At 44.8% G+C, this 12,552-nt stretch overlaps 1 protein-coding gene across 1 annotated transcript in view; it reads left to right on the top strand.

Annotated features, from left to right (window-relative positions):
* EXOSC9 (exosome component 9) overlaps positions 1-12,552 on the top strand; it is a 49,781-nt gene that overhangs the window by 18,061 nt on the left and 19,168 nt on the right. Inside the window, exons 6-8 of the mRNA XM_030191779.1 lie at positions 252-334; positions 5,780-5,912; positions 8,119-8,207. Coding sequence (XP_030047639.1) covers positions 252-334; positions 5,780-5,912; positions 8,119-8,207 — 305 coding nt within the window. The remainder of the gene's footprint in view (positions 1-251; positions 335-5,779; positions 5,913-8,118; positions 8,208-12,552) is intronic.

Raw genomic sequence — 12,552 nt, 5'->3', positions numbered from 1 at the left:
ACAAGGGATGAGCTCTCTCTCTCGCTGTGATTGTCCATCGGAGCCTTGGAAGGAACTCCAGTGCTGATAATTATGTTAGTCTTGAACTTACTAGCCTGTGAGAAAAAAAGATGTTGATTTCTGTCTACCTTCAACATTTCTTTCCCCTCTTCCCCCCCCCCCCCCCCCCCCCCGGGTTTGAGGGTTCTGTCCCTTCGCTTTACTGTGTCTATCGCTTGTTGTTAACCATTGTGAACTGGATTTCTTCTCAGTATACCCCAGAGGAGCGGGAACCCGTACCACTGAGTATCCATCACATGCCCATTTGTGTCAGCTTTGCCTTCTTTCAGCAAGGGTGAGTAACGACAGAGAATCCTTCCTGCCAGACAAATGAGGGAAGACCAGAGATCATTATATTACAATCTGTTCTTGTAATGCACCAGTAGCCATTGAGTTCAAAGCGGATCACAGACAAGAAAATCTAATGAAGCATCTAGGACCCTACAAACAATTAAAAAGACTTCTGCAAATAAAATCAAGATTACATCAGTTTAGAAGCGACGTAGTCTCAAAAGTTTATCATTTTCCTAAATAGCATAAAATTCTACTCAGTTCTTAAACTTTCTGGTAATACATTCCAAGCTTTAGCTGTCTGATAAGAAAAGAAGGAATTAAAAAGCCTCTTTGATATTGTCCCTTTAAGATTTGGGAAACATAGTTGGTTCAAAGATCATAAATAATGTTTGCAGAAGACACAAGAAAAATCAAGTAAATGAATCATATAGACAGCAGCTATTCCTTATCGAATCTTGAACATCATGCAGTATAACGTAAACAATCCTCTGGCCTCTATAGGCAACCAATAAAGCTGAACGTACAAAGGGGTCACTGTCTAGACTCTTGAGGCTTGTTAACTTGAGACCTCATTATCTTGGAGTATAACCTTGGCACACAGTCACACCTGGAGTCTCTATTATTTTTATGAAGCTTCTTTTATTTGAATAAATCACAGATAATTCACTCACAGACAGATGTTCAGAAGTGCTGCTCCAGGGCACAGAGACTCTGTAATCTGAGAGCTGTTGGAGGTGGAGATCTGAGGAGAGGTAGCTTTATTGCAGGGGAGAAAGATAGTTGACAGGTAGAAATGGGTCAAAGCTGGGTGACTGGAATGTGCGATATCTCATTAGGGAGGAGATATTTTCAAGGTAAAACTCAAGTTCGTTGCAGGGAGTTCCAGCAGCACAGAGCTGTCTGGAATAAGGTGGTGCATGCTCCATGTCTCTAGCAGGATGGTGGAATGCCTCGTGGCTGAAGGGACAAAGGGGTGTTGAGGCTTCACACAGGCTCAGGGAGGAGCAGATAGAGACCAATGGGGACAGAGCCTGCCATCGGGTAGCAAGGGGTGGTCCTAGAGGATGGCTCTCGATTGGAGGGAAAGGTCATACCTGGCTGACCTCCCAGGACAGAGATAGTGAGAATGACCAGGAAATGATAGCAGGAAGACAGGGAGTGGAGGAGTGGCCTAGTGGTTAGGGTGGTGGACTTTGGCCCTGGGGAACTGAGGAACTGAGTTTGATTCCCACTTCAGGCAGCTCCTTGTGACTCTGGGCAATCACTTAACCCTCCATTGCCCCATGTAAGCTGCATTGAGCCTGCCATGAGTGGGAAAGCGCAGGGTACAAATGTAACAAAAATAAAATAGATACTATTGGAGATTCCACATGGAATGTTGCTATTCCACTAGCAACATTCCATGTAGAAGGCTGCGCAGGCTTCTGTTTCTGTGAGTCTGACGTCCTGTGCAGGACGTCAGACTCACAGAAGCAGAAGCCTGCGCGGCCACATTGGTGATCTGCAAGGGCCGACTTCTACATGGAATGTTGCTAGTGGAGGAGTAGCCTAGTGGTTAGTGCAGTGGACTCTGATCCTGGGGAACTGGGTTCAATTCCCACTGCAGCTCCTTGTGACTCTGGGCAAGTCACTTAACCCTCCAGTGCCCCATGTAAGCCGCATTGAACCTGCCATGAGTGGGAAAATGCAGGGTACAAATGTAAAAAAAAAAAAAAAAAAAAGAGCCAAGCTTGGCAGAGAGAGAGGGAGGAGGTCTGGGCAGCCTCACAACCAGTGGTAACAGTTTTTACACAGCCAAGCAAGTGTGATTGCATTGCTTGTGAACTACATTACACACAATGCCTTGCTCCCGTACCTTTGCAGAGGGAGAACTGCAGCAATGATAGTCCTTAGAAATGAGAATAACAGTAAAAGCATTACACACATTTTAGGATCACGTTATAACTAGTGCAAGGCTGTCAGAGGACAGAAAAGTCACTTTTTCAGATTTCCTTCTTAAGTAAATCAGTCTTACTGCAGCATTCTGCACTGTCTGCAGTTTTTTTCTTTTTTTAACCGGGGCTTTGTACATCCTATGTACATAATGTTGCAATAATCAAATTCAGATAAAATTGAGGCCTGCACAATCAATCTAAAGTGTTCTTGTAGAAACATGATGGCAGATAAGTGCCAAATGGCCTATCCGGTCTGTCCATCCACAGCAACCACTATCTCCTCATAAGTATCGCCATATTGGGACAGACTAAAGGTCCATCAAGCCCAGCATCCTGTTTCCAACAGTGGCCAATCCAGGTCACAAGTACCTGGGAGAAACCCAAACAGTAGCAACATTCCATGTAGAACCCCAAACAGTAGCAAGATTCTAGAATTCTAAAGAATAACAAGATTCCATGTAGAACCCCAAAGAGTAGCAAGATTCTAGAATTCTAAAGAATAACAAGATTCCATTCAGAATCCCAAGTACATAAGTATTGCCATACTGGGACAGACCAAAGGTCCATCAAGCCCAGCATCCTGTTTCCAACAGTGGCCAATCCAAGTCACAAATACCTGGCAAGTACAAAACATATTATGCTGCTTATCCCAGAAATGATCAGTGGATTTTCCCCATTTTAATAACAGTCTATGGGCTTTTCCTTTAGGAAACACCGCTTTAGAATAGCACTATGAGGACTTTCACTATTGTATAAGCATTCCGACACTTGACACTGCTATATATTTTTATGTTTTTTCCAGTTTATATCTTTGGCTGTATGTTTTGAAGAATTCTTTGTTTGGCTGATGCTTTATATTCTTTCATGAAATGCAGATTGCACAAAAATCTGCATGAATGGAAATGTCAGAATACATGCATACCAACATTCTGCACGTTACAATTAAGTCATTGATTTTCCAAGTTCATTTTTTTTTTCAATACATAGTGTAATCACAATTTGCTCACTGTGAATTAGAAAATACAATCAAAGACCAACATAACCGATTATAACCCCAGGATCCTAAAACAAACTCCATATGTAAGGTACACTCTGCATTGAGTTTTCTTTAATCCCTTGTTCCCCCCCCCCCCCCCCCCCCCCCCCGTCTTCCAAAACGTACCTCCACTCTCTCCTTTTCCAGCCCTCAACATTCACCCCCTCTAACCCATCAGCCAAGTTCATATTTATGATTCGCTATGTTTTATGTTATCATGTATTATGATTTTTTAATTATATTGTATTTTTGTCATGTTCATTTTTATGTCTAACAGCAGTTGCCCCTGATGCAGCCTTACCAGTTCGGGCTCTGGTTATGTAAAGCTCTGAATCTGATTTCCACTGCGCCTGCATCTTCTATTTGGTGATCTACCCTGTGTATGCGTCACTCATAACCTTGATCCATGCCCAACAAGGTGGCCAGAGCCAAGCCTGCCACTCTGTACAGGCCCAAATCTCCCATACTTAAACGCTGATTGTCTAGTCTCCACCATGCCAACCACATAGGCAGCCAAACATGATGGAGCCACATATTCCCAAGTATTGCTAACAGTATTCAACTTACCAGCCAAGATGTCTTCCCCTCACCCCGAGCTGCACAGCATCCACATTCACAGCACTGACCACAAAGTGATCTGCAACACTGGAGTTGCTGAATCTTCACCTGCCATTTGTGGTACACAAACCATAGAAGTCTGTCTGGCATTGGCTTCAGTTCCCAAGATAACACCTCAACAGCCATGTTGCGTTTCCTTCCTCTTTCTATTTAGGTATTCCTTGTGTCCCACACATTTTTTTTAATTCACTCACTGTTTTGAACTCTGCCCCCTCTCTTGGAAGGGCATTCCAGGCACCTACTAATTCTCTCTTTGAAAAAGTATTTCCCGATGTTCTCAAATCTGCCTCCCTGCAACCTCCATTCGTGTCCTCTAGTTCTATGACCCCTACATCTCTGGAAGAGGTTTGTTTGAATATTAATATCTTTCAAGTATTTAAATGTCTGTATCATATCACCTTTCTCTTCATCTTCCAGTCTTCTCTCATACGTCTTATGGCACAATCCCTGTACCATTTTTTTTGTTGCCTTCCTTTGAACCATCTCAAGTCTTTTTATGTCCTTGAAGCGATATGGCCTCCAAAATGGACACAAGTGGGGCCTCACCAATGACTTGTACAAGGGCGTCAACACCTCCTGCTGGTTATGCCTCTTTCTATGCAGCCTAACGTTCTTCAGGCAACAGCCACCACCTTGTCACATTGTTTCACTGCCTTGAGATCCTCAGATACTATCGCCCCCAAGGTCTCTCTCTCTTGGTCCATGCATGTCAGTCTCTCACCCCCTAGCACATACTGTTGGATTTCTGCCCCCCCAGGCGCATCACTTTGCACCTCTTCACATTCAATTTTTAACTGCCAAACATTCAACCATTCTTCTAATTTTGACAGATCTCTTCCTCATGTTGTCCACTCCCTCCAGGGAATCCACTCTGTTGCATATCTTGATGTCATCTGCAAAAAAGCAAATTTTGCCTTCTAACCCTTCAGCAGTGTCACTCACAAATATGTACCGATCCCTAAGGCACTCCACTACTTAAATTTGAGTAGATTCCATTTACCACCGCCATCTGTCAGTCAACCCATTTCCAATCCAGTTCACTACGTCCTAACTTAGCCCACCAAGTTTATTTATGAGCCTCCTATGAAGGACTGTGTTCAAGGCCTTACTGAAATCCAAGTAGACAACATCCCGCCCATGTCTTACTATTCCGTTCTCTGGTCACCCAGTCAAAGAAATCAATCAGATTTGTTTGGCACAGTTTTCCTTTGGTGAAAACCATGTTGCCTCGCATCTTGTAACCCGTTGGATTCTAGAAAACTCACTATCCTTGAGCAGCGCCTCTATTACCTTTTGAACCACTGAAGTTGAGGCTAATGTTTCAGATTCATCTTCTCCCCCAAGTGCTTTCCCCAAGTGCCTTCGCTAGACTGTAAGCTTCATAGACCAGGGGCTGTTGCTTCTATGTCTGTGCAATGCCATGTGCACCTCGTAGCTGAGTTTAAATAAAGTTTGGACCGTGCTCTGATAGTTAGGTTCATTAACAAATATTTTATTCAGACAGGCATGGCGATTGCCACCTCCTCCTTCTGGGAATGAGCAATAGAGAAGAGATCTTCCTGTTGAGATCTGCTTGGCGTTTGAGACAGGATGCTGGGCTTGATGGCCCCTTGGTTTGACTCAGTCTGGCAACTTCTTACGGAGTTGTGCACATAAGAAAGAGTGCAATTATTTGTAAACATTAAAGTAGGCACTTGTTTTCAACTTCTTCACTGAAATGCTTCATCATGTTAGATTTGAGGGTGCTGTTCAAGGAAAGTTGTGTGTGTGTTTTGTTCAAGGAAGGCCAAGTGTTGGTATAGATTCCATCAAGCTCGGAAACTGTGTGTAACATGCTTTGGAAATCTGCTGCCTTTAGGACATATCTTCTGGTGGATCCTAGCGATCGAGAAGAGCGGGTGCTGGATGGGATGCTGGTGATCGCCATGAACAAGCATCGTGAGATCTGCACCATCCAGTCCAGTGGTGGGATCATGTTGTTGAAAGAGCAGGTAACCCTGTCTTCCATACAGATTTCTATAGCACTAGGCTCGGGGTGAAGCTCTCGGACATTGCTTCAATGCAATGTCCGTGTACTCCAGGGCTGGTTGTGTACAGAGTGAAAGCAACAACACAGCGGAGACGACAGAAGTGGCTGGAGATGATTTTATTGTAAATCTTCAAACGTCTTGACACGGCTGTGTTTCGGCAACAGGGCCCACGTCAGCTGCAGTCAGTGTGGTGTCAAATCACTCTTAACCATGCTGAATCAAAACTAACTCAAACGGTTGCTAAAGTGTGTAACAGAAGACCAATACGATTCCGATTCGCTGTGAACTTGCGCCCACCACGCTAAAACACGGCCGTGTCGAGTCGTTTGAAGATTTATGATAAAATCATCTCCAGCCACTTCTGTCGTCTTCACTGTGTTGTTGCTCTTGTGTGTAGTAGAGTAAAGCATGTTGAGTTTGTAATTTGGATGAAAGGCACTCGGTAAATGCAAACTCTTGCAATGGACAGATAATCAGTGCATTGAATATACATGAGCCGATTTAAATGTAAGAATCTAAAGTCTAAGAATTAAACCAGGCAGTGAGGGAGAAGTCTGATGTAAAACCCTGGAATTAAATACTTGCTACTTTTCATCGTGCGTTGGTGCTTTTGCTGCTTTAATATCACACAAGACATCCCACAGTTGGGCTGTGGTTAGAGAATGACACGGGGACAAAGTTTGTCCCCATCCCCGCAGGCCCTGTCTCCGCCCACGCCCCATCCCTGCATGTTCTGTCCGTTCCCCGCCCTGTCCTCATCTGCAGAAGCCTCGAACAATTATGATTTTATATTTAAATCTTTTTATTAAAGTATAAAAAGGAATATGCTGTGCAACTATTGTGTATAAATTACAAATAGAAATCAATAATAACAGCAAGCAGCAATAATAACCTTCCTCACTTCCAACCCCAACAATAGCTGACTTCTACTATCCCAAGGAATCCTAATCCACACTGTTAAAATGTCCAGGGGTATAAAATACAACCGTTGTGTATGCCGTAGAGGGAAGAAATATGCTCTAAGAAGCACTGTTATGATTTTTTAATCTGTGGATAAATAAGAAGTCATCAACAATCACAGGATTCAATCTAGCTCTCCTGTCTTCCACAGTCCTTCCTGGAATAGAAGTTGTCTTCTTAGAAGATGTGCTGGTAACAGGATATACAGGATCCCCCATGCAAATTTTGCTAGCTGTGGCCAGCAAGTTTGCTTGTTTTTCCAAAAAATCAAAATACCGTTGTCTGCATCACTCCAGTTCATTAACAGGCTTCAAAGTAGAAAATGACACGGGGATAAAGTTTGTTCCCATGCCTGTAGGATCTGTCCCCCATCCCTGTGTCATTCTCTAGCTTGATCAGGTGATGACTTTTGTGTCTCACAATCATATTTTCACTAGTCAGTTTGTGGCAGAGCTTTAGGTCACAGTGAGGTGGGGTTATGTGCTGCCATGTGGAAAGCCAGGATCGGTTCCCTGTCCTGGTTCCAGCTGGGGCTGTGGATGTAGTGGAGACGGTGTTCATTGCCCCTGAGGGGGGAGGGATATCTATTTCGGGCCAGTGGGTGACACCTATTGACCTAGAAGAAGCCTTGTCTGTGGCACCCGGCTAAGGGTTTCTACTGACGTGGCTGACTTGCATGAGATGGGAGGGGGGGGGGGTATAAGATTGGGCCAGAGAAGTTCCCAGGTAGTGGTGCATGGCACTGTAGCTGAACAGATGCCAATCCCAGCTGCACTGGCAGGTAACAGCAGCAAGAGGAAACTGCTTGGCCAAACAGAACCATCAACAGAACTCGGGCCTTTTTATGATAATGTGGCGCGTCCTATTTTGATACTTTGGACATACTCTAATGTCCGTTAGTGTGCATTAAGCTTTAGCAAAAGGGCCCCTCGGAGATGATCCAAAATCAGCACTTTTAGGATCCCCACAGATTTGCTCTCTTGTAACAGTTTATTCAGTTCTGTTCCCTTTGCATGAGGTTAATCTTTTGACCAAGGTCAGCATGTCTGAATCCAAACTGTGGAATAGTTGGAATGAATGGGGGGGGATACTGGTGATTTTCCTGTTTTGGTGGCAGTTCTGCCTGGTGAGATCTACACCTAACTCAGATTTTCATTGTCCTGTGCTGCTGATGACTGTACGGGGGTCTTTGTCATTTTCCACAAAGGTCCTTCGGTGCAGCAAGATAGCGGGTGTGAAGGTGACTGAAATCACAGAGCTTATCCAGAAGGCCCTGGAGAATGACAAGAAAATCAGGTGAGCCACTGGGGCCGTTCTGCAGAAGACATGGGTTTGGTTTGGCTCCTCTTACGATTCTTAGAAACTTGGGAGACACTGAAGGTGATAAATAGCCCAGGGGAGGGGGGCCTTGATTTCAGAGGGAATGTGGGGCCCAGGGTGAACCTACTAAAGCAGGCCTCTATTCAAGATGTATTTCTTTCTCTTGAATACTTGCTTCAACAATGAAATTTAAAGCGAGGTACCAACAAAATCAAATTAAGATTGAAAGGGGCAGGGGGACCCCCAGAAACTGTACCTGAATCCCCATTGCCACTGCTTAAGCTCTGCAGAGGAGGGTAAAGCTCTTGCAACCATGCAGGGCTCTGAGCAGTCTCCCCAACTTCTCTCCCCATCTGTTTTACCAAAAGGTTCAAAGAAGGGTGACCAAAAAGATTTAGGGGATAGAACTCCTCTCATACGATGAGAAGCTTAAGAGGTTAGGCCTCTTCAGCTTGGAAAAGAGACGGCTGAAGGAGGTCTACAAAATCCTCAGTGGAGTAGAACAGGTAAAAGTGGATCAATTATTTTACTTTCAAAAAGTACTACAACGGGGGGACACACCATGAAGGTACATGGTAATATTTTTAAAATAAGAGGAAATAATTGTTTTCACTCAACAAATAGTTAAGCTCTGGAACTTGTTGCTGGAGGATGTGGTAACAGCATTTAATGTATCTGGGTGGAAAAGTCCAGAATCTACTATTAAGGTTGACCTGGGGAAAGCCACTGCTTTCTTCCTGGGATCAGTAGCATGGAATCTCGCTGTTATTTGGGTCTGTGCCAGGTACTCGTGACCTGGATTAGCCCCTGTTGGAAGCAGGATACTGAGCTAGGTGGACCATTGGTCTGTCCCAGTATGGCTGTTCTTATGTTGTTATGATAATCCAGTCTACTACATAGTTAAAAAAAAAAAGTACATGTACCACAGTCTGAAGATAAAAACTCCAGACCGCCCAAAATACAGCAGCCAGGCTGATATTCAGCAAAACACGCTTCGAAAGTGCCAAACCCCTCCGAGAAAAGTTTCATTGGCTCCCAATCAAAGAAAGGATCATCTTCAAAATCTGCACCTTAGGCCACAAAATCATATAGGGCGTAGTCCCAGAATACGTGACAGACCTCATAGACTTTTTACCAATAAGAAACAAAGTCAGATCATCAAGATCCTACCTAATCCTACACTACCCAAATTGCAAAGGACTGAAATTACGAAACAACTTACGCAGCCGGCTTCTCCTACATAAGCGCACAACTATGGAATGGGCTCCCAAAAGCTGTGAAAACAATCCACGACCACTTGAACTTCAGGAAATCACTAAAAACCAACCTCTTGAAAAAGGCCTACCCCAACGACCCCACGTAACCCTCTTCACCTACCAACACAGCATGACTATGATCGAACAGGACATCACGCAATCTTCATCCATTCCGACCCTCCACTTATACCTCATACGATCACTATACAACTTTGTAATTTGTTATTCGCCGACTGGGCAAACATCTCTGACGGTACTATGGAAGCCACATTGAGCCTGCAAATGGGTGGGAAAATGTGGGGTACAAATGCAATAAATAAATAAATGATAAATACTAACGAAGAGGTTTCATACCAAAAGGAGTGGAGGAAGTGGCCTAGTGGTTAGGGTGGTGGACTTTGGTCCTGAGGAACTGAGTTTGATTCCCACTTGACCCTCCATTGCCCCATGTAAGCTGCATTGAGCCTGCCATGAGTGGGAAAGCGCGGGGTACAAATGTAACAAAAATAAAATAGATACTATTGGAGATTCTACATGGAATGTTGCTACTATTGGAGATTCTGCATGGAATGTTGCTACTATTGGACATTCTACATGGAATGTTGCTATTCCACTAGCAACATTCCATGTCTGCGCAGGCTTCTGTTTCTGTGAGTCTGACATCCTGCACGTATGTGCAGGACGTCAGACTCACAGAAGCAGAAGCCTGCGCGGCCACATTGGTGATCTGCAAGGGCCGACTTCTAGTGGAATAGCAACATTCCATGTAGAATCTCAAATAGTAGCAACAGTGGAGGAGTGGCCTAGTGGTTAGGGTGGTGGACTTTGGTCCTGGGGAACTGAGGAACTGAGTTGGATTCCCACTTCAGGCACAGGCAGCTCCTTGTGACTCTGGGCAAGTCACTTAACCCTCCATTGCCCCATGTAAGCTACATTGAGCCTGCCATGAGTGGGAAAGCGCAGGGTACAAATGTAACAAAAATAAAATAGATACTATTGGAGATTCTACATGGAATGTTGCTATTCCACTAACAACATTCCATGTAGAATGATGTGCAGGACGTCAGACTCACAGAAGCAGAAGCCTGCGCGGCCACATTGGTGATCTGCAAGGGCCGACTTCGCTAGTGGAATAGCAACATTCCATGTAGAATCTCAAATAGTAGCAACAGTGGAGGAGTGGCCTAGTGGTTAGGGTGGTGGCCTTTGGTCCTGGGGAACTGAGGAACTGAGTTGGATTCCCACTTCAGGCACAGGCAGCTCCTTCTGACTCTGGGCAAGTCACTTAACCCTCCATTGCCCCATGTAAGCTACATTGAGCCTGCCATGAGTGGGAAAGCGCAGGGTACAAATGTAACAAAAATAAAATAGATACTATTGGAGATTCTACATGGAATGTTGCTATTCCACTAACAACATTCCATGTAGAATGATGTGCAGGACGTCAGACTCACAGAAGCAGAAGCCTGCGCGGCCACATTGGTGATCTGCAAGGGCCGACTTCGCTAGTGGAATAGCAACATTCCATGTAGAATCTCAAATAGTAGCAACAGTGGAGGAGTGGCCTAGTGGTTAGGGTGGTGGCCTTTGGTCCTGGGGAACTGAGGAACTGAGTTGGATTCCCACTTCAGGCACAGGCAGCTCCTTCTGACTCTGGGCAAGTCACTTAACCCTCCATTGCCCCATGTAAGCTGCATTGAGCCTGCCATGAGTGGGAAAGCGCAGGGTACAAATGTAACAAAAATAAAATAGATACTATTGGAGATTCTACATGGAATGTTGCTACTATTGGAGATTCTACATGGAATGTTGCTACTATTGGACATTCTACATGGAATGTTGCTATTCCACTAGCAACATTCCATGTCTGCGCAGGCTTCTGTTTCTGTGAGTCTGACATCCTGCACGTATGTGCAGGACGTCAGACTCACAGAAGCAGAAGCCTGCGCGGCCACATTGGTGATCTGCAAGGGCCGACTTCTACATGGAATGTTGCTAGTGGAATAGCACCATTCCATGTAGAATCTCAAATAGTAGCAACAGTGGAGGAGTGGCCTAGTGGTTAGGGTGGTGGACTTTGGTCCTGGGGAACTCAGTTGGATTCCTACTTCAGGTACAGGCAGCTCCTTGTGACTCTGGGCAAGTCACTTAACCCTCCATTGCCCCATGTAAGCCGCATTGAGCCTGCCATGAGTGGGAAAGCGCAGGGTACAAATGTAACAACAATAAAATAGATACTACTGGAGATTCTACATGGAATGTTGCTACTATTGGAGATTCTACATGGAATGTTGCTACTATTGGACATTCTACATGGAATGTTGCTATTCCACTAGCAACATTCCATGTCTGCGCAGGCTTCTGTTTCTGTGAGTCTGACATCCTGCACGTACGTGCAGGACGTCAGACTCACAGAAGCAGAAGCCTGCGCGGCCACATTGGTGATCTGCAAGGGCCGACTTCTACATGGAATGTTGCTACTATTGAGATTCTGTTGCTACTATTGGAGATTCTACATGGAATGTTGCTACTATTGGAGATTCTACATGGAATGTTGCTATTCCACCAGCAACATTCCATCCATGTAGAAGCCTGCGCGGCCACATTGGTGATCTGCAAGGGCCGACTTCTAGTGGAATAGCAACATTCCATGTAGAATCTCAAATAGTAGCAACAGTGGAGGAGTGGCCTAGTGGTTAGGGTGGTGGACTTTGGTCCTGGGGAACTGAGGAACTGAGTTGGATTCCCACTTCAGGCACAGGCAGCTCCTTGTGACTCTGGGCAAGTCACTTAACCCTCCATTGCCCCATGTAAGCTACATTGAGCCTGCCATGAGTGGGAAAGCGCAGGGTACAAATGTAACAAAAATAAAATAGATACTATTGGAGATTCTACATGGAATGTTGCTATTCCACTAACAACATTCCATGTAGAATGATGTGCAGGACGTCAGACTCACAGAAGCAGAAGCCTGCGCGGCCACATTGGTGATCTGCAAGGGCCGACTTCTACATGGAATGTTGCTAGTGGAATAGCAACATTCCATGTAGAATCTCAAATAGTAG

Source organism: Microcaecilia unicolor, chromosome 2 (assembly GCF_901765095.1).
Source record: "Microcaecilia unicolor chromosome 2, aMicUni1.1, whole genome shotgun sequence".
In the NCBI taxonomy this organism is placed as follows: domain Eukaryota; kingdom Metazoa; phylum Chordata; class Amphibia; order Gymnophiona; family Siphonopidae; genus Microcaecilia; species Microcaecilia unicolor.
This window is presented reverse-complemented; position numbering and strand designations above follow the sequence as displayed.